Source organism: Megascapheus bottae, chromosome 2 (assembly GCF_031878675.1).
Source record: "Megascapheus bottae isolate mThoBot1 chromosome 2, mThoBot2.hap1, whole genome shotgun sequence".
NCBI classification, from domain to species: Eukaryota; Metazoa; Chordata; class Mammalia; order Rodentia; family Geomyidae; genus Megascapheus; species Megascapheus bottae.
This window is the reverse complement of record NC_143510.1, coordinates 52108128-52132814: the sequence shown is the minus strand read 5'-3', so window position 1 is coordinate 52132814 and position 24687 is coordinate 52108128. Positions and strand designations below refer to the sequence as shown.

The 24687-nt window shown below is 37.6% G+C and overlaps 2 protein-coding genes across 2 annotated transcripts; one reads left to right on the top strand and one right to left on the bottom strand.

Annotated features, from left to right (window-relative positions):
* Positions 1–15323, bottom strand: LOC150066996 (olfactory receptor 6C65-like). The gene is made up of 3 exons (XM_090353536.1): positions 15283–15323; positions 3328–3401; positions 1–668 (listed from the first exon to the last, which is right to left on the bottom strand). Exons 1-3 carry the CDS (start codon positions 15321–15323, stop codon positions 1–3), a joined length of 783 nt encoding a protein of 260 aa, XP_090209662.1.
* Positions 15324–15431: 108 nt separating this feature from the next.
* Positions 15432–16412, top strand: LOC150066995 (olfactory receptor 6C6-like). The gene has a single exon (XM_090353533.1). It carries the CDS (start codon positions 15432–15434, stop codon positions 16410–16412), a length of 981 nt encoding a protein of 326 aa, XP_090209659.1.
* The last annotated feature ends 8275 nt before the right edge of the window (positions 16413–24687 follow it).

Here is a 24687-nt window from a genome sequence, read left to right as displayed (position 1 = left end):
TTATTTGGCCAGTACTTTTTTGACCAAGTGCCTAAAGGATTGCTTTACCTGCTGGTTCCTCAGGGAGTAAATGGAAGGATTTAGCATTGGAGCAACAGAGGTATTGAGCACTGCTATGCCCTTGCTCAGAGCCACTCCCTCCTTGGCTGAAGTTTTCACATACATGAAAATACAGCTTCCATAAGAAATGGAGACAACTATCATGTGTGAGGAACAAGTGGAAAAGGCCTTTTTCCTCTGCTCAGCAGAAGGGAGTCTCAGAATTGTCCTGAGGATGAGTGCATAGGAAAGGACCACGAGCAGTAAGGTCACCATGGGAGTGAATACTGCCAGGAAAAATGCCAAGAGTTCCAGGAAGGTTGTGTCTGTACAGGCAATTAGTAGCATGGGAGAGGAGTCACAGGTGAAGTGGTCGATGACATTGGAGTCACAGAAATCCAGCTGAAGCCCCATGATGACTGGTGGGAAGATAATGAGAAACCCCTCAAGCCAGGAACTAATGACAAGCTGGAGGCAGACCTTGCTGCTCATTACTGTTGTGTAGTGCAAGGGCTTGCAGATGGCTACATAACGATCATAGGACATAGCTGTCAGTAGGAAGAATTCTGTTGATCCAAAGAGTAATAAAAAGAACTCCTGAGCCATACAAGAGCTGTAGGAAATGGTGGCTCATGTGGTTCAAAGCCAGCCCAGGCAGAACAGCTCATGAGACTTATTTCCTATAAACTACTCAGAAAAGGCAAAAATGGCATTGTGGAGCAGATCATAGAGTATTAGCCTTGAGCATGAAGAGGCTCAGGATAGTGATGTTTTAAAGAAAACTAAATAGTAATGCTTAAAATTTAAACCATTTTATACAAGTAAAAACTAGATAGTAGGGCTTAAAATAAAAAAAAACAATGATTTTTATTGTTAAAACACTAGTACAATGATTACGTATTCTTATTTTTTGAAAGTGAAACATGTTCTAGTATGTTTTTTTAGTTAGGTAAATATGTGTAATCTTTCATAATATAGAGGTAATATTTTTTTTTTGCCAGTCCTGGGGCTTGAACTCAGGGCCTGAGAACTGTCTTTGGACTTTCCTCAAGGCCAGCTCTCTACTACTTGAGTCACAGCACTTCTGGCTTTTTTTCTATGAATGTGGTACTGAGGAATTGAACCTAAGTCTTCGTGTATGCTAGGCAAGCACTCTACCACTCCCAGCCCTCGAGATAATATTTTAACAGAAGAGTCACTATCAAAACAAAATCAATGCCACCCTAAAAATATGAGCTCAGTGTTTTTCAATATTTTAAAAACTTTGACCTTTTTCTTTTCTGAATTAAGTGACAATTTATCACTTTTATATACAAGATTCTAACTAATCTCCAAAGTAACAACTATCCCATTAAAAAATGGGCCAAAGACTTAAAGAGAGTCTTATCTGAAGAAGAAACAAAGATGGCTTATAGACACATGAAGAAATGCTCAACATCTCTGGTCATAAAAGAAATGCAAATCAAAACAACTCTAAGATTCCACCTCACTCCAGTTAGAATGGCCAGGATCAGGAAAACTAATAACAACAGATGCTGGAGGGATGTGGCCAGGAGGGATCACTACTACACTGTTGGTGGGAGTGTAAACTTGTTCAACCACTATGGAAAGCAGTATGGCAGTGCCTCAAAAGGCTAAACATAGAGCTCCCCTATGACCGAGCAATTCCACTACTTGGCATTTACCCAACCATCCAGAAACTAGGGCATACTAAATCCACTAGCACAACAATGTTCATTGCAACATTATTCACCATAGCAAAGATATGGAACCAACCTAGATGTCCCTCAGTTGATGAGTGGATCAACAAGATGTGGTATTTGTACACAATGGAATTCTATGCTGCTGTCAGAAAAAACGACATCACCCCATTTGTTAGAAATTGGAAAGTCTTAGAAAAAAATCCTATTAAGTGAAGTAAGCCAGACTCAAAGGAACTTAGGCTCAATGGTTTCCCTCATTAGTCATAATCTGTAGAAACCTTGGGCTCTACTAGCAGAGATTTGCAATAGAGCAAAACCTTGATACATAAGGCCATATAGTATGAAGCTAATTGAAAGGACATCCAGGATAGTGAAACAAAAGCCATAAAATGAATGATTGTTGTCCTTAATGTACTATGTTATCTCTCATCTCTTTTGCTGTCCCTTGATTATCTCATATTGTTACAGTATTTCACTTTGTTATCTGATATATTAGATATATTTGTATTTGGTTATTTGAAATTGGATAGGGAAGGGAGGAAAACAAGATGAAGGGTGAGGGTGGGGGGGAGGGTAATGGGGACCAAGACATGTGAAAGGGTATCAATATATGTGAATTAATGCACCTTCTATCTGGCAAATATCATGTAACTCTTTTATTAATTACAATAAAATTATTTTTAAAAAGATTCTAATAGCCAAAGCTAAGTGACATATATACTCATACAGTGAGTATAAAATGGGAAAAATGAGGTAAGAAATAAAGGTATACTTACAATTACATAGCCTTACAGCATGGCAGTGGAACTGGTCACATTGTCAATGCTTTATGCTTTAATTTTGGAGTGGGTGCTTCTCCAGACGGGTCAACCTCCCATTTCCTTCCATCATAATATATGTAGGTAAAATTTGGCAAAATGTTTCTGTTCAAGTAACATGAGGTGGAATGTAGCATGGGCATGGAGCCACGGTTAGGATGGTGACTCTCTCAGGTATTACACAGGGCATTTAAGAACTTCTGCAATTTATGATGAGAATTCTGATTGATCATTCAGTATCAAAATCTCTTTGAGAACCAATATAGTGAAAATGGCATACTGCCAAAATTGATATACAAATTCAATGCAATCTCCATCAAAATCCCAAAGACATTCTTTACTGAAATAGAAGGTGTAATTCAAAGGTTCATATGGAACAACAAATGTTGGGAGCCGAGTGTGGGGTCAGGCCGGCCCATGGATCTGCATCACTGAGTAAGATAATCACACAAAGAAATGAGCTGTCATGTATGACACCATGCCTATGAATGTTGAGCTACATCATCAGTATTGTGAACTTCCTGGCTTTATTGATTTATTGCTTTATCACTTTCTGCTTAACTGATCTAAGACTTGATTGCCATTTGGTACAAATGTAATCCCTGACAGTTTCTTGGTTTTAAGAGAGTGTATAAGACTGGAACTAGAAATAAATGGAGCTACAGTCTTAAGCTTACAGCGTTAGGCTACAGTCTTGGGCTGTGGACTTAAGCTGTAGAACTCTTTACCCCATCCATTTTTTGTCTTTTTTCTTTTGTCATCCTCACCTCCTAAATCAGTAATCCCACCTTGCTGCTGGCTGGCTCCATCAAACAAAGGACCTAAAATGGCCAAAACAATTCTAGGCAAAAAGAGCAATACAGGTGGTATTACAATACCAGACTTCAAACTCTACTATAGGGCCATAATAATAAAAACACATTGGTATTGGCACAAAAATACACCAGAAGATAAATGGAACAGAATAGAAGATCCAGAAATAAAGCCACATACCTATAGTCAACTTATATTTGACAAAGAAGCCAGAGATATACAGTGGAATAAACAAAGCCTATTCAATTATTGGTACTGGCAAAACTTGGCAGCCACATGCAGAAAACTAAAAATTCATCGTAGCCTTTTGCCATGCACAAGCATTAACTCAAAATGGATCAAAGACCTCAATATCAGACTTGAAACCTTAAAACTGCTACATGATAGAGTAGGAGAGACACTGGAACTCATAGGCACAGGCAAAAAATTCCCAGGGTCACAACAGATTGAAGAGAGACTCTACAAATGGGACTACCTAAAAATAAAAAGTTTCTGCACAGAAAAAAGCATAAATACTAAAGTAGAAAGACAGCCAACCAACTGGGAAAAGATATTTACCAATAATACATCAGACAAATGCATAATATCCAGTATCTACAGGGAACTCAAGAAACTAATCCCCAAACCCAACAAACCAATCATTAAATGGCCAAAGGAACTAAAAAGAGACTTCTCAAAAGAAGAGATTAAAATGGCAGAAAAGCATATGAGAAAATGTTCATCATCCATGGTCATGAAGGAAATGCAAATAAAAACAACCCTAAGATACTACCTCACCCCAATCAGAATGGCCAGTATTCTGAACTCAGACAACAACAAATGCTGGCAGGACTGTGGAGAAAAAAAGAACTCTGCTGCACTGCTGGTGGAAATGTAAACTAGTTCAGCCACTCTGGAAGGCAGTTTGGAGGTTTCATAAAGAACTGAAAATAGTCCTTCCCTATGGTCCCGCCATACCACTTCTGGGCATCTATCCTGAGGAACACAACCCAGGATATGGTAAGGACATCTGCTCAGCCATGTTCATCTCTGCTCTCTCTCTCTCTCTCTCTCTCTCTCTCTCTCTCTCTATATATATATATATATATATATATATATATATATATATATATATACACACACACACACACACACACACACACACACATAGAAAATGGAATTCATCCTAGCTGTAGCTTCACATTAAACTTGAGAACCAGAAACTCAGATTTACATAATTTTTCATTGAGAGAGAATGTACTTACTATTTAGGAATATGGTTAAAGCAGTGAAGCAGGTCAGTAAGCAAAATGGACAGCTTATAATTGGTTACATGACACAGGAATTCAGAGTCAGATAGGTTTGCTTTTCTTTTTCTAGAAAATTTTTTATTGTAATTAATACAAGGGTTACATTATATTAGCCAGACAGAAGGTACATTACTTCACACACATTGATACCCTTCTCATGTTTTTGTCCCCATTTCTCTTCCCCTATCCCCCCATCTTGTTCCCCCTTCCCTATTCTATTTCAAATAAACAAATAAAAATATATACAATATATCAGATAATAAGGTAAGATACTGTAACAATATGAGAAAAAACAAGGGACAGTAAAAGAGATGAGAAATAACATAGCACATTAAGAACAACAATCACACACTATATGGCTCTTGTTTCCATATCCTGGAGGAAAAACACATTAAGTGAAGTAAGCCAGACTCAAAGGAACATAGGCTCAATGGTTTCCCTCATTTCTAGTAATTAGTACACATCTAGGACTCCTCCAGCAGAGGATTACAATAGCTCAAAACCTAGGTACATAGTGACATATAGGATGAGACTAAATGAAAAGATCACTAGGATATGGAAACAAGAGCTTTGTCTTCTGTGACTGTTGTTCTTAACGTACTATGTTATTTATCTTCTCCTTTGTTGTCCTTTGGTTAATCTCATATTGTTACTGTATCTGACTTTGTTATCTGGTATATTGTATATGTTTATTTGCTTATTTGAAATAGGAAAGGGAAGGGGAAAAACAATATGATTGGGAGGGGATGCAATACTTAGCAATCATTGCTACCCCTTCTCATGTTTTTGGATTCATTTTCCTCCCCCACCCCCATCCTGTTTTTCCCCCTTCCCTATCCTATTTCAAATAAACAAATGAGCATATAAACAATATATCAGACAACAAGGTAAGACACAGTAACAATATGATAACCAAGGGACAACAAAAAAGATGAGAAATAACATAGTACATCAAGAACAACAATCACACAGTATATGGCTCTTGTTTCTATATCTTGGGGGTCCTTTCGTTTAGCCTCATGCTATATTAGGCCAAAATTTTCAGCTTTTTTATTCATTTGAATTGGTTTAGATTACATGTGTATAAAAACTACATATCATTTCTCCTTCCTTCCTTCCTTCCTTCCTTCCTTCCTTCCTTCCTTCCTTCCTTCCTTCCTCCCTCCCTCCCTCCCTCTCTCCCTCCTTCCCTCCCTCCCTTCCTCCTTTCTCTCTCTCTCTCTCTCTCTCTCTCTCTCTCTCTCTCTCTCTCTCTCTCTCTCTCCCCCCCCTCTCTCTCCCTCTCTCTGTTTTTATTCACCTCTCCTCTCCCTCTGACTTTTTTTTTAGAGAAAAACAGGGAAAATACTTCAAGGTACATCATAGGCAATGACTTTCCAAATATGACTGCAATCACCTTGCCTCTATGGAAACAATATGAAGTATCTAAAAAACAACACAAATAAAATCAGAACAGTATGACTACCACAGAATCTACGTATACCCTTTGTGGATATATACCTGGGGAATAAGTCATCACAGAATGAAGAAACTTGTATTCTCACATTTATGGCCTCAACTTAGGTACCTGATAATAGCTAAATGAATACTTATAATTTATTATATATACACAGTGAGCTATACACATAAACAAGAAAGAAATTACGTTACTGGCAGTAATTTGGGTGGAATTGGAGATTGGTTACCTAAGTGAAATATAGCAGACTTCAAAAGAGAAAGACCACATGGTTTTTTGGATACAGTATATGGATTATTATCACAGAAAAAATAATAGATGACCTGAAGAGGAAATTGACACCTGTAATCCCAGCTATTCAGAAGGAGGATATCAGGAGAATCACAGCTCAAGGCTAGCTATGTGAGCCAGATATGGTGACATACATCCGTGATCTCAGCTCTATTGGAGCCATAGATAAGAGACTCTTAGGTAAGTCTAGAAAAAAAATGAGACTCTACTTGAAAAGCAATTAAGACAAAAAGATGGGGTCCTAGTGAAATATCCCCCACCTAGAAACTACCTGAAATCCAACTCAAATATTGCTAACAAAAACAAAAATAAAAGCAGGAGAGGAATAGAATCAAGAGAAGAGATGAGGGAAGAGCAAAAAAGGCAATGAAAGTTGTGATCATCAAAGTCTACTATATCCATGTATGAATATGTCACAATGAAACCTATTATTCTATATTAGTAATATGCACTAATTTAACAGGATGGGTATATGCATGTACAGAAAATTCATAGTGAAAGCAATAGTGTTAAAATAATAACAAGTGAAAATAAGGTAATTAGATATATTTCTTAGCTGTACGTACTACCATTTTGAATACATGAAGAGAACCTGTTTTATTTCTAGGATGTGGAGCAATAGGAACCCAATACTTTGCTCATGCTAATCAATAACGTGCATGGAAAGTACAGTTTAGCAATAGCTAACCTCTACTATTTACTTTTTTTTTCCAGTCCTGGCTTGAGCTCAGGGCCTGAGCACTGTCCTTGGACTTTCTCAAGACTACAGCTCTACCACTTGAGCCTCAGCACCACTTCTGGCTTTTTTCTATGTATGTGGTACTGAGGAATCGAACCTAGGTCTTTCTGCATGCTAGGCAAGGACTCTACCACTAGACCAAACTTCCAGCCTACTATTTAATTTTGATTCAGCAATTCCAATTTGAGGAATTTGTCCCAAAATTGTAATGTCATATCCTTCAACATGACAAAAATTATGTTTTGTGAATCTGTGTTATGAAATAAATATGTGGCCCTTTCACTTATTAGTGAATTCTTCCTAATTCACCAAACTGGAAGTAATCTATTAGTTGCTATATGGGAAAAAACTAAATATTCCATAATATTTATTCTCAAAGGAAACTGTGCCGATGTAACTACAGTAGAATATCTCCATGGATGGATGTGTTTGCCACACAAATGGTTCAGTGAAAGAACCAACAAGAAACAAGGTGTTGGTAAGGCAAGAAGCAAGCATAAAGGGGATCCAAATAGGGAAAGAGGAAGTGAAACTCTCCCTCCTTCAGATGACATGGTTCTGTATTTAAAGAACCCTATAGATTCCACTCCCAAGCTCCTTGAGCGGATTCAAAACTTTGGAAAGGTAGCAGGGTATAATATTAACCCTCAAAAATCAACTGCCTTCCTCTATGCCAACAGTAAGAGAAACGAGACAACTCAGGAAAGCAACTCCTTTTGCAATAGCCTCAAAGAAAATAAAGTACCTACGAATTATCTTAACTGAGAATGTAAAGGACCTTTTTGATGAAAACTTTAAAAATCTGAAAAAGGAAATTAAAGCAGAACTGAGGAAATGGAAAAACCTCTCATGCTCCTGGATTGGAAGAATCAACGTCGTGAAAATGAAAATCTTGCCAAGGGCTATCTACAAATTCAATGCAATACCCATCAATATCCCAATGTCATTCTTTAAAGAAATAGAAGAGGCAATCCAAAATTTCATATGGAATAATAAAAGACCCCATATAGCAAAACACTTCTTAGCAGAAAGAACAGTGCAGGAGGAATTTCAATACCAAACTTTAGACTCTACTACAGAACTATAATCATCAAAACAGCTTGGTACTGGCACAAGAACAGGCCTGAAGACCAATGGAATAGAACTGAGGACCCAGATATTAAGCCACAAACCTATATCCACCTAATCTTTGATAAGGGAGCCAAAAATATAGAATGGAAGAAAGACAGCCTGTTTAAGAAGTGGTGCTGGCAGAACTGGTTAAGCACCTGCAGAAAACTCAAGTTGGATCCTTCTTTGTCACCCTGCACCAGGATTAACTTCAAATGTATCAAAGACCTTGAGATAAAAGCAGATACACTGGAAACTTTACAAGAAGGAATAGGAGATATACTAGGCCTCCTTGGCACAGGTCAAAACTTTCTCAATAAGGACCAAGAAACACAACAAACCAGAGAAAGTCTGGATAAGTGGGATTAAATTAGACTGCAGAGCTTCTGTATGGCAAAAGACATAGCTAGCAAATTAATTAGAAAGCCTACAGAGTGGGAGAAGATCTTCACTAACCATACAACAGACAAAGGCCTTATATCTAAAATAGATCAACAGCTCAAAAAGTTGAATCACTCCAAAACTAATCTCCAAAGAAACAACCATCCCATTAAAAGATGGGCCAAAACTTAAAGAGAGTCTTCTCTGAAAAAGAAATAAGAATGGCCTATAGACACATGAAAAAATACTCGACATCTGAGGCCATAAAAGAAATGTAAATCAAAACAACTCTAAGATTCCACCTCACTCCAGTTAGAATGGCCATGATCAAGAAATCTAATAACAACAGATGCTGGTGGGGATGTGGCCAAGAGGGATCACTGTTACACTGTTGGTGGGAGCACAAATTCATTCAACCACTAGGGAAAGCAGTTATGGCAGTTCCTCAAAAGACTAAACATAGAACTCCCTATGACCCAGCAATTCCACTACTTGGCATTTGCCCAATCATCCAGAAACAAGGACATACTAAATCCACTAGCATAACAATGTTCATTGCAGCACTGTTTACCATAGCAAAGATATGGAACAACCCAAATGCCCCTTAGTTGATGAATGGATCAACAAGATGTGGTATTTGTACACAATGGAATTCTATGCTGCTGTCAGAAAGAGTGACATCGCCCCATTTGTAAGGAAATGGAAAGACTTAGAAAAAATCGTATTAAGTGAAGTAAGCCAGACTCAGAGGAACATAGGCTCAATGGTTTCCCTCATTCGTCATAATCAGTAGAAACCTTAGGCTCGCCTAGCAGAGATTTACAATAGGACCCAATCTAGAGACATTAGGCCAAATAGTATGACACTAAATGTAAGAACCTTCAGGATTATGAAACAAAAGCCAAATAATGAATGACTGTTTTTCTTAATGTACTATGTTATCTCTCATCTCTTTTGCCATCCCTTGGTTATCTCATATTGTTACAATATTTCACATTATTATCTGATATATTGTATATGTGCTTAATTGGTCATTTTTAATTGGATAGGAAAGGGGGGAAAATCAAGATAAGAGAGGGGGAGGGTGGGAGGGACCATATCGTAAGAAAGGGTATCAATGTTTGTGAAGTTATACACCTTCTACCTGGTGAATATAATGTAACCCTTCTATTAATCACATTAAAAAATACGTAGGAACCAAAAAAAATATGTAAGAACCTAAAAAAAAACAAGAAGGTATTAGTAGTGTAATGTGTTTTGCTGAGGGCTAGCTGATCTACAAATCAGCAGATCTACAGTTTTGCTAACATCACTTTAAAATACTCTTCATTGTCCCCGCTTCTAAATCCCAGACTAAGTAATTGCTTTCAAAAGACAGATACATTTTAGTTTTTATTTATTTTAATTTTTAGCTTAAATCTATTAAAATTGTTATGATAACAAATCACTATTTGATCTTGGATCTATAATAGCAACTGCAATAACAAAACAGCTCCCATGTCCATCTACAGTTTAAAGAAGTTTAATTTCCAGAAAATGTTATGTACAACACAAGTGTATGAATTAAGTTGATTCTGAAAGCTTGTATTATGACAGATGTATTTTATATACATCTACACTGAATGCTCTGTAAGCACTGGTAAGTTAGCATGTGTGCACATACCTGTGCATATGTGTATACAAGTGTTGTATGCATTCCTCCATGCTTGTTTATTTCTACACAAACCACTTTTGTTTCATATGGTTTGCAAATCCCTGAGGACATGATATTCTAGTAATCAGTTACCTAGAGAATTCTTTGTTTTCATTAAACAATTTCCTCGTACCCAGAAGCTTGCATTCTCGCCTGTGTCAGAAGAAGGTAAATTTTCACACTGTGCTGTCACGCTTGCCAGAGTCCACAATGAAATGCATCACAGAAAAGTGTATAATAAAGGTAATTTGATAGATGACTGCAAGGACATGCAGTAAATTGATGAATAATACTATCTGTGACAATAATGAGATCACTCATGTATGTTAGGTTACAACAGAAGTGTTCAGATGGAGAAGAATGGATCACTCCTGCTCTCTGCAAAGGCAAACCTCTGCAACTTATTAAGGACAGCTGTTAAACTATTTAAGGGTTTGTGATTTCTATGAATTCTGACTTCTATAAACTTCTGAGAGATTAAAAGAAGATACAAGGTACTTAAAATAGTAAAAAGAAAAAAAGATGCAAAACTGATTTTAAATTGAGAAGGCTTTTCATTTTCTAATACTTATCATAATTAAGAAAATGACTTTCATTTATTTGTTCCTGCTCAAATGATATCATGTTGCAATTTGTGTTGTTTTATCTTATAGAGTATGCTTTAGAAATACATGGTGTATGTGATTGATAAAGTGAGAAAATCAATAGTTTCACATGAGGAAATTTGAATTTAAATACTGTTATGCACTTAAGTCAATGTTGGTGCTGATTTCTGTAAACTAAAACATTGTATAACTTACTGTTTTATAATCATGTGATCATGCTAAAGAATTCTAGGCACTAGGTACTGTTCTTTTTTTAATTTTAGCAGAGATAAAGATAATACTAAATATTAGGAGATTCGAAACCAAATTGGGTTATAATTCTTTGTCTAGGGCTGTTTCACCTGTTGAGATTACCCTGCCTCATCTCTTCATAGAGCTCAAGAAAGATTCAAATATTCAAGCCAGATGTCAGTGGTTCATGCCTGTAAACCTAGCTATTCAGGCAACTGAGATCTTAGGATTGCAGTATGAAGCCAGTTCAGTCAGGGAAGTCTATGACACTTATCTACAATTAATCACAGGAAAAGCCAGAAGTGGTGCTATGATTCAAGTCGTAGAGCATTGACATTAATAAAATAGCAGCTCAGGGACAGTGACCAAGTCCAGAGTTTGAGCCCTAGGATTGGCAGAATAAATAAATAAAAGTAAAAGATATAAAACATCAAACATTATCTCCTGTAAATTCCTGTAGATAACACTAGAAAGGCTTCTTCTTCTTCTTCTTTTTTTACTGTTTTGTTCTTTGGGTATTTATTTTTGCACGTGCTTCTGTTTCTAAAGATAACAATCATGTTTCAGACATTGGAAATCTATTAATACCCTTGTACTGAACATACAATCTTACACTGTTTTCTTTTCTTTTTTTGGTGTTGGTCCTTTTTTTTTCTTCTTCTTAAAGCTAGTATTCTACAACTTGAGCCACAGTTCTACTTCCAGCTTTTTGGTGGTTAATTATAGCTAAGAATCTCACGGACTTACCTGCTTGGGCTGACTTTGAACACTGAGCTTAGATCTCACCTTCCTGAGTAGGTAGCATTATAGATGTGAGTCATGGGTGCCTGGAAATCTTTTCCATTTAAAAATGGACTTAATTGGAGCTGAGAGCATGGCTTAGTAATAGAATGCTTGCCTAGCATGCACAAGTACCTGGCTTAAATTCCTTGGTACCTCATACACAGAAAAGCTGAAGGTGGTACTGTGACCCAGTGGTAGAGTGCTAGCCTTGAGAAATCCCAAGGACCGTGCCCAGGCCCTGAGTTTAAGCCCTAGGACTGGCAAAATAAAAAGTAGACTTTACTATTTTATTGAGATAATTAAGACACCTAACATGGGAATTTGCTTGGAGGAATCAACAATTAGTTTTAGGGGAAATGTTCTGTACTTTGGAATTTGTTTCATAACTTGCATGAGAATTTTTATAAAACTGTCATTTTTATAGTCAGGACTTGGGAAAATGTCTTCTCTTCATATGGCCAAATGCTATGAATTCAAAACATTTTTACAAGTCTTCACTTTCCACATAGTATTTATAAGCATTGGGAGTAGTGACTGATACACACACACACACACACACACACACACACACACACACACACACACACTTCTCATTAGGTACAAGATTGTTGATACTTAATTGCTTACTTGCCTGACATTTAATACCAATATTTTTATAGGCCTAACTACATCTTTCACAATTAGCTATCACTCATTGAGAGTTTGAAATTTTTGATATACCTTGAATACTTTTTCTTCAGATCAAATTGACCTGTGAAATCCACATATTCTTTTTTTTTTTTTTTTTTTTTGCCAGTCATGGGATTGAGCTCAGAGCCTGAGCACTGTCCTTGGACTTTCTCAAGGTTAGAGCTCTACCACTTGAGCCTCAGCACCATTTCTGGCTTTTTTCTATGTATGTGGTACCGAGGAATCAAACCCGGGTCTTCATGCATGCTAGGCAAGCACTCTACCACTAGGCCAAACTCCCGGCCCCGAAATCCACATATACTTACTATTCACTTTTAGAAAGTAAGCAAAGTTGTATATGGTAACCATAGAAGCTTATTGTTTTCCCCTTATTATATCTTTGCTTAAAATTTTATAAAATAATTTCCAACAGTTTTTTTTGCCAGTTGTGGTGACTGAATTCAGGGCCTGAGCACTGTCCTTGGGCTTTCTCAAGGTTAGAACTCTACCACTTGAGCCACAGCACCACTTCCAGCTTTTTTCTTTTTTCTTTTTTTAAATAATTTTTTATTGTGATTAATAGAAGGGATACATCATATTCACCAGATAGAAGGTGCATAACTTCACAAACATTGATACCCTTTCTCATGACATGGTCCCCATTTCCCTCCCACCCTCCTCCTGCTTATCTTGATTTCTCTCCTTCCCTATCCAATTTCAAATAACCAATTAAGCACATATAAAATATATCAGATAACAAGGTGAAAAATTGTAACAATATGAGATAAACAAGGGAACTTTCAGCTTTTTTCTATATATGTAGTACCGAGGAATCGTACCCTGGCCTTTGTGCATGCTAGGCAAGCACTCTTACCGTTAGGCCAAACTCCCAGCCCCTTTCCAACAGTTTTAATCCTTCATTTTTTCTTAAACTTATTACCATGAGTTAAAAATACTTATTGTATTACTTACAAATATGATTATTTCTCATCTGTGTTAAACATTTGTCTTTGTTTACAACACTCCATTGTGTGTTTCAAATCACGAGGATCTGTTTGGAAAACCGTAACTCAGAGAAAAATGTTAATGTTACTTTGGCTCATGTATACATATTTCAACATGATCATAATCAAATTGTTGTTTGGGGGACGAAATGGTACCTGGGATAAATGTCATCAGAGATGAAATATTAAGAACTTTCATAAGAAGAGCAAATCAACTGTTTTCTTTTACATGAAAAAGTCAGAAAAATATATCCATAAAATAGTAGCACTTAAGAATCAGTCTTGTGACTTATTCATTATGAACATAAGCTAACATTTGTTTCTCTATGTAGTTTTTTTGGCTTAATCTTGGGACCTGGGTGCTCTTCCTGACATATTTGCTCAAGGGTGGCACTCTACTGCATTAGCTACTACTTCTCTTTAGGCTTTTTGGTAGTTGATTGGAGATAAAAGTCTCATGGATTTTATGGCCTGGGTTGGCTTTGAATCATGATCTTCGGATCTCAGCTTCTTGAGTAGCAAAGACTTAAGGTCTAAGCCACTGATGCCTGGATTTGTATATGTGTTTTAAGACCCCAAGTACAGACCATTGTTCATATGTAAGTTTGGTTCTGTTTTACAGAATCTAAAGGTAAGTGGAATATGATATGATGTTTAACTCTTGTATTATTATTATTATTATTATTATTATTATTATTATTTGCCAGCACTGTGCTTGAGCTCAGGGCCTAAGCACTGTCCTTGGACTTTCTCAAGGTAGAGCTCTAACACTTGAGCCTCAGCACCACTTCTGGCTTTTTCCAATGTATGTGGTACTGAGGAAAGGAACCTGGGTCTTTGTGCATACTCAGCAAGCATTATATCACTAGGCCAAACCCCTGGCCCTAACTCTGGCATTTTTCCCCCCAAATTTATTTTTCAGTGTTACAGTTCTTCTATTACTCACATAAAGTTTTAACTACTTCTTTTTAGAAATTATAATTGTATTAGAACAAGTAAATGAAAACTTTAAAATAGAATCAAGATAGTAAAAACACCACAATTTGTTGTATTAATGTAATTACCTGTAAAATATGAATAAACATCACACAAACATCAAAAACTCTAACTGAACTTTAGACACTATATTTTCCCATAGAGATCCTTTATACATGACAGGTGACAATAGGATAGTTAGGAAAAGACAGAAGATGGATAGTGTTTATCAGACAGTGTTTATCTGACTTAAGGGCTGCCCACAAAAATTAGATTATCTTCTTGATTTTCCATTATTTTCTAAGTAACTCACATCAGTGGACACGCACATGAACTACACATGTATTTTTCCTTAAAACTTTCTTTCTGAGAAGTTTTGGATATTGTCACAAGTATTTCTAATTTTCTAGATTTTATATTTTCTGGGAAGAAATAATTTTCTGTAATTATTATGTCACATGTGATAATTTACTTGAAATATTAGCTCAATTCAGGAAGTAAAATAATTAGACTATCTGTTTTAGAAGAATTGAAAGATGGGTGAGAGATTACCATGAACCAAATTGAGGGCCTACATTTCAAATAACTATTATGTCTTCTTATACATTGGCAAGTCTGGTTGAATTCTGAACAAGTGAAAAATCTCTACATTTGTCTCAACATACGGATAAAATTGAACATACTTTTGTTGCTCTGAACTCTGATTTGTGCAAACTTTGGACATCGAGACACTTGCGTATGATGGTTTGCATGACTTAACGGGCAGAAATGTCTTTTCTTACAAGTGATGTTATTTTCAATTTTCTGTAGTTCTTTTAAAACAACGGGAGAAATGAAGAACAAATCAGAGGAGATCGTGTTCATCCTGCTGGGACTGACAGATGACCCTCAGCTACAAATCGTGGTTTTCCTGTTCCTCTTGGTCAATTACGTCCTGGGTCTGGTAGGGAACTTTGTCGTCATCCTGCTCACCCTGCTGGACCCCCGCCTCAAGACGCCCATGTACTACTTCCTTCGCAATTTCTCCTTCTTAGAGATTTCAGTCACCACCGTCGGCATCCCCCGCTTCTTGACCAGCATTCTCACAGGAGACAAAACCATCTCCTACAATGGCTGTGCCACTCAACTCTTCTTTTTTTTCCTATTAGGCCTCACAGAGTTTTACCTCCTGGCTGCCATGTCCTATGACCGCTACGTGGCCATCTGCAAACCCCTGCATTACCCCGTCATCATGAACACCAAGGTGTGCCACCAGCTCGTGCTCAGCTCCTGGGGAATTGGGTTCTTAACCATCCTTCCCCCTTTGCTCTTAGGACTCCAGCTGGATTTCTGTGCATCCAGGACCATTGATCACTTCCTCTGTGACACTTCCCCGGTCCTGCAGCTCTCTTGTACAGATACGCACTTCATTGAATTGTTGGCTTTTGTCTTGGCTTTGTTGACACTTGTCATCACATTCTTTTTTGTGGTTCTCTCCTACACATTCATCATCAAAACTGTTATAAAATTCCCTTCAGCCCAGCAACGAACAAAAGCCTTCTCTACCTGTTCCTCACACATGGTTGTTGTCTCCATCACCTATGGGAGTTGTATCTTTATGTACACGAAGCCCTCCGCAAAGGAAAGGGTGACTTTCAATAAAGGAGTGGCGGTGCTCTACACTTCTGTGGCCCCTTTACTGAACCCTTTCATCTATGCTCTAAGGAACCAGCAGGTGAAAGATGCTTTCAAGCAAGTACTTCAAAGGTTTTATTCTTCTCAAAACAAGGGCACATTTGGACAGAAAGAACATGCTGCTGGAGTGTCAATGTGAAAATGATGTATGGTTTTTTACCTCAGTATTTATATCATGTAGATATCACTGCCATGCTCTATAGTTTTCTTCCTTTTTAATATTTTTTATTGTAATTAATAGAAGGGTTACATTATATTCACCAGATAGAAGGTGCATTACTTCACAACATTGCTACCCTTTCTCATGTTTTTGTCTCCATTTCCCTCCCTCCACCCTCCCTTCATTTTGTTTTCCCCTGTTCCCTATCCTATTTCAAATAAACAAATAAACATATATACCATATATCAGATAACAAGATAAGATATGTAGTCTCCTTTTTGAGGACTTTCTATTCTTTGCCTTCTGCAAATGAAAATATTAAAGTCTATGTTTATGAAGAAACTTCTGTTCTCAAAAGTGCCAGGTTTATCCTGTCACAAAGTGAGCCAGTGTAGTACATGCTTGTTTAATTATTTTAATTTCTATACATGCTGCTGAGAATTTTCTATTTGCCATTAGCATTCTGCATTGCTGAGATTGTCAGAATCAAACACAGGATATGAGAAGGTTTATCCTAGGTAATTAATATTGTGATAGACAAGAGATAAAAAATTGGAGTAATTTAAAAATTGTACTTAGTCTTTGAAGTGAGAGAATTTCTTATGATGACCTCCAAAGTGAATGAAGAACATGAAATTCAAGAGTGCTGTGTTGAGGGGATGTCACATATATAAATAAATTGAGATTCTGTTGGAACATTTTTCCTTCTGACTTACAATAACTGAGAAGTTATATCTAAGCATAATTAGTAGCAGCTTTAGGCAAACACTATTGAATTCCAGATGTTGTATCTAATTACTTATAATTCTTAGTGAATCCTAGAAATAATAGGGATTTGTGAAATCAGATTAAACCTTGAATTCATTATTATCTTTGTTGTAGGTGAAAGGCTACATTTTTTAGGGGAATATGATTTTATTTTTAATAAAAATTACATGTTCTAAAACATTCTACATGGAAATTTTCACTAAAAGTAGGAAAAAGAACCTAGATACTTAACACCAGGATAAGTACATCATTGATACTTTAACTGTGGCTGTACTGAATGTATCTTCATGTAACACTTCTATAATAGGACATTTCATACTGTGTTCAAAGATTACAGGGAAGGGATACTAAAGAAGTAGAGAATGCTGGGTTCTGTGGCATAGGAGTAACTCACAGGAGCTAGAAAGGGGCACTTGGACAGTAGCAACAGAACAACAATAATTAAAACCCGTTGAATTTTTTTTTAATGCCATCAAATGTGTTTAGACACAGCTCACAAATGAATGAACACCAGAGAATTCATAGGACTACAAAGCTAGGAATGTAATTTGATGGTGAGATTTTTTTTAGTCATGACTCTCATCTCACTGTACTGTATTCAGAGGAGTATATCAAAAGGTCATAATCTCATTGTAGTCAGCATTAACTCATTCACAGTAGTCAGAAACTTTATCAACATGCCCAAACAGAAAAGCCCTTAACCAAGTCATAAAATCTGGTTCACGTGAAAAAATTTACAGTAATGAATCAAACAAATTTAAACATCATAAAAAATCCTTTAGCAGAGTTTAAATTTTAGGACACATCACTCAAAACAATGAAAAAATGATTTTCACTGTGTTGGGAGCCAGAGTGGAATCAAACTGTACCTTGATTTGTATCAGACAATTGCTTTATTGTCTTATTGTTTTCTGGCCTTATTCTGTTTAAATGACCTGAGATTTACTATATGAATGTAACACCTGGAATTTCCCTGGTTTCAAGAGGGGATATAAGCCTTAAATTGAGAATAAACGGGGCTGCAGTTTTTACCTGGGCTGCAGACCTCCCGGACCCGATGTGTTTGTCTTTCTTCTATTTTTTTCCAGTCCCTGTCCCCTATTTCAAGAACCCCAATTTGCTGCCAGTAGGCCCCGGCATCATTGGAAGTAGAAAAAAACCAAAACATCAACATTAATACATAATGCATACTTGAGTGTAGCTATATTAAATGTATCTTAATACATTCATGATGCTATCTCATATGGTTAGACAGAGTATAGACACTGGACAGCTACAGAGTCCTGTAGGAGAGTCTGTGGCAAATGAGGTACCTTCACTGGGGGGCGGATAGGAATGGGTCCCAAGGAAGTAGAGAAAGAGAAGAGAGAATTTTTAAAAATTCAACAAAGTCTTTGAGGGACACATACACACTAATAAGTCCTACCTTCATATATAACAAACATGAGCTCAAAAATACCACTCATTCCATAATTTACTATTAGAATTTCCACTTATTAATGTACTGAATGTCTAATGGCATTATGCAACAAGGTGTAATGTGAAGACATAAAGACATACAGGTTAAAGCAGAAGACAAGTGCTTAGATGTACCTTCCCAACCTCTGGAAATAAAATAGCACCCATCCCCAAGTCACATTCACCCTTTATTCCCTGAACCGTTCTTCATAGCAGCCATCATTTGATACACCACACATTTCTCCTCTACTAGAAGCTCCAAAAGGAGAAAGTGCTGATAAAGCTACCTCCCTCAGCACCTAAGAAAAAACATGACATGTAGGACCACTGTAGATACTGAATGAATCAGTTATAGTGGTTTCCTTGCATAGAATACTTGGTGTTTTGAAGTTATTTCATGTAAATGAAAGAAAATTTATTTCATGAGCTTTAGTGAATACAAAAACATGTTTATAATACACCAAAGTAAAAAAACATTATAACTACGATGGCCTGCAAATTGTTTTCCAGGATGTAGGAGGGATGACTGTATGCTATACAAAAAGCATCCGAAACACCCTCATAATTATACCAACCAGTAAGTCCACAGGGCCATAAAGGCAAGTTCCCTGCTTCTTCCAATGAAGCTGGTTTTCCCAGGTTGGGAACATAAATAACACTTGACTCCTGCGAAGGCTGTGCACATCGCTATTTGCCTCGTCAGCCACTGGTGCAGAGGGGATGGCAGTTTGAAATCCTTTTGTGCAGTTTGATATTGAAATCTTGCCTAATTAATCCAAAAACTACTACCAGGGGCCTACCATGCATTAAACATTAAAAGTAAATTTCAGAAGTATAAAGTTTTCTCAGTAGTATGGAAAATAACTAGATAAAAGTAATGGGGTAAGTTCAATAACATGGGAAAGGCGAATGAGGGACCATAACAAGCACATTGGATTTGGAGCACGAGTGAAAAAAAAACACTGGATGTGGAAGGTGTATCTCAAAAATAAGTAGGAATTTGCTTGCCATACAAAAGAACATGAAAGTACTAAACTGTACAGCTGTATTAAGGTAGATAAACAATAAGCACATTTTAGGAAGGAATGGAAGTAAGGAAGTACCAGTGATTTCTTGATCAACATTTCTAAAAAAAAGCCAAAGGGAAAGTCTAAGTCTGGGCTATATTAAAAGAGTTGAAATCTTTACAACTAAAATCTTTACAATTACCACTTCAGAGTAGTGTAAAGATAAGTCAGAGGCCTAGAGGAACAGGGAGTGTTCCATTGTCCCCAAGATTCTATCAGCATTCATCTGATTATCAAAAAACAGCTGGGCCAGGCACTGGTGGCTTATGCCTATGATCCTAGATACTCAGAAGTCTGAGATCTGAGGATTGTGCTTCGAACTTAGACTGGGCAGAAAAGTCTCTGAGATGCTTATCTCCAATAAACTATTCAGAAAAAGCTGGAAGGGGCACTGAGGCTTAAAGTGGCAGAGCACTAGCCTTGAGCTAAAGATGCTCAAGGACAGCACAACAGCCAGGCCTACTGCTCAAGCTGCAGAACTACGGGGAAGAGCAGCCTGTTATTTTCAATATATGAGAATCATAAGACCTGAAGAAATGAAGTTGGGAAGGTAGTGTTTCCCTATTTGGTGGAAGACCAGAAAATATGAACACATAAATGTGTAACCACCATTTTGTAGTCACTAATGAACTGCTAATTCTGCTTCTGTACCCATTTCACTGCCTTATTGCTGAGGCCCTATGTTGTGCTGTGACCCTTCACCCACTTTCTGTCCTAATACCAGGAAATGCCTAGTGTGAAGCAACTCCAGGAACCACAGATAGTGACTAAGATGCCAACATCTGTAATACCAGAACAGCCCTTCCTGGAGTCTGGTAATCACTGTCTAGACCAGAAACCCTGAAGTTTAGCCCTAGTGGTGTCACCCAACCAGTTCAAAGTACATCAGCCCCCAAACCTCACCAATAATTTGTTTCTGATTCTTTCCCGTCTGGTAGTATACCAATCATATTATAGAGCTGTTTTATGAATTTCCTGCGGTGTGTGATGATTTGTTACAAGGTATAATGATGTGTGCTTAGTCCTTGTCTCCCCAAAAAGAATGTATAAAAGATGCAGTACCCCTCAGCGTCACTGGTTGTAGCCATGTAGGTGGGAGACCCAAGCTCAAGCTTGCATTAAAGACTTCCTTGCTTCTACATTGGTGATGGTTTCTGATGGACTTTTGGGACAAGGCTTTCTGCACTCGAGCTTAACAGAGGAATTTCAAATATTTAATATTATTTATAAATTATAATGCCCTAATCAATTCTGCTTGTGTCAATATTTCCCAAAATAATTATATATATCTTACTGTTAGGGTCCAGTCCCCCAATATTAGGGTCCATGATCAAAGGAACGAGTCTGACACAAAAGCGGAAGTTAAACAGTTTTATTCTACGCCCAGTGTCAAGAATCATATTGACCAGTCAGAGCAGACTCTAAGATGTGAGTGAGAGAGCGACCCCACCTAATCTTACAGGCTACTTTTATAGGCCACCAGCCCTGTGGTTGGGCTTGGCCATACACAGGTGGCCAATGGAATCTCAACATACTTGAGTGATGGCTGGGGCAACCACTGACACCTTTGCTGTTTGAACTGACCTATCAACTCTGTGGGTTTCTGGTGCACTGCTCTGACCACAAAGGAAAGGGAGGGAGTTTCTTGGCAGGCCAAGGGGATAGGGTGGGGGAGGAATTCTGGTAACTCCACCTGGTTTAACTGCGCTTGTAATCTGAGCAGTTAGCAGGGAATTTACAGCCCCCTCCTTGAGTCAAGTACTCCTTTGTCATGAAGATGGGAAATGCCTATAGGGGATGGATTAGGGGGAAGTCAAGAAAGGGGTCCCTTCACTTACAAGAGCAAATACTCATTTAGACCAATACATGAGAAAAATAGGCACAATTGTGTGTTTAGAGAACAGGTCCCTTTGCTTCTTTCAGGTTCCTTCCTTCCCCAACTCCTCCCTGCCTCACCTGTCTTAGATTCCAAGCATCCACTGGTGATCTCTCAGTCATTCCAGGTTAGTCTTGGGTTTTCTGGAATAGGAACAGAATCAGTGTCAACTTTGTGTGGTTTCTTTGCTCCCCCTAACACTGTAAAGCCATGGCTTGCATTCATAGTTTTCTGTTGTCTTGGTTTGGTTATCAAAGCCAGCTTTTCAAGGTTTATTCCTATGCTTTAGTGAATCATTTCATTTCATTAATGTGCAAAGTGAGCCATGGATATGCTAATCCCTGAACTATCACAATGTACTTTTGAAAGGAACTGTATGTAACCTGTTACTTCCTATTAAATAATTTCTCAGCAAACTCCCTCCTTCCCCCAAGTGCTATGTTAGCTTGAAAATCAAACACCTGCACATTTTTAACCATGCATGTCTAACCCATTAATTACTTTTAAAATAAGTTGTTTGAATTTCTATAAATGAAATTTCTGTGTTACTAGTCAAATCAATGTTGATTAAATATCAATATGATTTTGAATTCAGTACTAGTTATACTGAGAATAATGCAACACATACTTGATTTTGGCTGGTTTTCATTCTAATTTAGTATTTTGAAAACAGTTGTGGAAAAATAATACAACAGTAAAGATCTTAAACCAGGAGAGGTATATGCTGCCTTTTAGTATAGTTTAGTTTCCAATACCTTCTAGCTAATATCTCTGCCTAAATTTATTAATGGTCTAAGCATTTTTACAAAAATTTAAATATATTTTTTCTTGTAATTAATAGAAGGGTTACATTATATTCCCCATATAGAAGGTGCATTACTTAGCAAACATTGCTACCCTTTCTCATGTTTTTGTCCCCATTTCCCTCCCCTACCCCTCCCCTTATCTTATTGTCCCCCTTCCCTATCCTATTTCAAATAAACAAATAAATATATATACAATATATCAGATAGCAAAGTAAGATACTGTAACAATATGAAAATAACCAAGGGACAAGAAAAGAGATGAGAAATAACATATTACAGTAAGAACAGCAAGCACACATTATATGGCTCTTGTTTCTATATCCTGGAGGTCCTTTCATTTAGCTTCTTCCTATATGGCCTTATATATCTAGGTTTTGCCCTATTGTGAACCTTTGCTAGGAGAGTCCAAGGTTTATATTAATTACAACAAATGAGGGAAACCATTGAGCCTATGTTCCTTTGAGTCTGACTTATTTCACTTAATATGATTTTTTCTAAGTCTTTCCATTTCCTTACAAATGGGGCAATGCCATTCTTTCTGACAGCAGCATAGAATTCCATTGTGTATAAATACCAAATCTTGTTGATCCACTCATCAACTGAGGTGCATTTGGGTTGGTTCCATATCTTCACTATGGTAAATAGAACTGCAATGAACACTGCTGTGCTAGTGGATTTAGTATGTCCTTGTTTCTGGATGATTGGGTAAATGCGAAGTAGTGGAATTGCTGGGTCATTTGAGGAACTGCCATACTGCTTTCCATAGTGGTTGAATGAGTTTGCACTCTCACCAACAGTGTAGTAGTGATCCCTCCTGGCCACATCCCCACCAGCATCTGTTGTTATTAGGTTTCTTGATCCTGGCCATTCTAACTGGAGTGAGGTGGAATCTCAGAGTTGTTTTGATTTGCATTTCTTTTATGACCAGAGATGTTGAGCATTTCTTCATGTGTTTATAGCTAAGAATTTTTTTTTTCCCAGTCCTAGGCCTTAAACTCAGGGCCTGAGCACTGTCCTGGGGTTTTCTCAAGGCTAGAGCTCTACCACTTGAGGCATAGCACCACTTCTGGCTTTTTCTGTGTATGTGGTACACAGGAATTGAACCTATGGCTTCATGCATGATAGCAAGCATTCTCCCACTAGGCTATACTCTCTTATCGCTCGCCGACCCTCGCCCGCAAGGATCCGACACACGATACAGGTTGCAAGAAGCTTCTTTATTCTCCTGGTTCTCCCTCTCTTTCCTCCTTACTCCGGGTATATATGTACAAGCCCACCAATAGGAATAGGCCGCCTCAAACACTCCACCAAAGATCTCCTGCCACCCACAGGACATGCACCTGGCACTCGCTTGACCACGCAGTAAAATGGAGAACAGCCCGCTTCCGCACATGCACATGCACAGCGCAGGCTTCCGCTAAGCAGTAGGGGCGCATGGGCAGCCACGCCTGATTGTGTCAGACCCCCATTCCAGGAAGTGAAGGTATGGCCACCAGGTCCGTGTGCCGCTTCCCACACTCCCTGGACCCTAAGAATTTTTAAATGAAAAAAAAAAACAAACAAAAAACCAAGCAGTCTAGTTGCATTCAATGGAATGTGTCTTCTTTTACATGAACAAATAAAAATCAGACAACACACTACTACTTTAGGTATTGACTTATTTATCTTAAAAAAAAGAAACAGGGCCGGGACTTTGGCCTAGCGGTTAAAGTGCTTGCCTAGCATGCATGAAGACCTGGGTTCGATTCCTTGGCACCACATATATAGAAAAAAGCCGGAAGTGGTGCTGAGGCTCAAGTGGCAGAGCTCTAGCCTTGAGAAAGTCCAAGGACAGTGCTCAGGCCCTGAGCTCAAGCCCAGGAGTGGAAAAAAAAAAAACACAAAAAACAAAAAAAACCTTAACAGACTATTTGAAGAATAGAAATTATTTGCGCCATTTCACAAATTATATGAAATAGAAGGAAAAGTCAAATTAGATCAATGCTTCAAGTTTCCTGACAAAAATCTTTTATTGGCGAAATTACAACTTGTTACTTAAAATAGAGTGATATGTATGTTGTCTGCCATTTCTTGGGGTAACATAACAAATGAATCTTCAGCTGTTTTTATTCTGAAAAGAAAGCTTTTTTGAAATATACAATTTAATCGCGAATATACTTATTGAGCCTTTCAAAGGTAACAATCTAGATGTAGTACATTAATTATAAAGCCTGGATCTGCATTGAAAACTGTATTGTTTTATAATACTTGAGAATAATGTTGCACATAAAAATCATTAG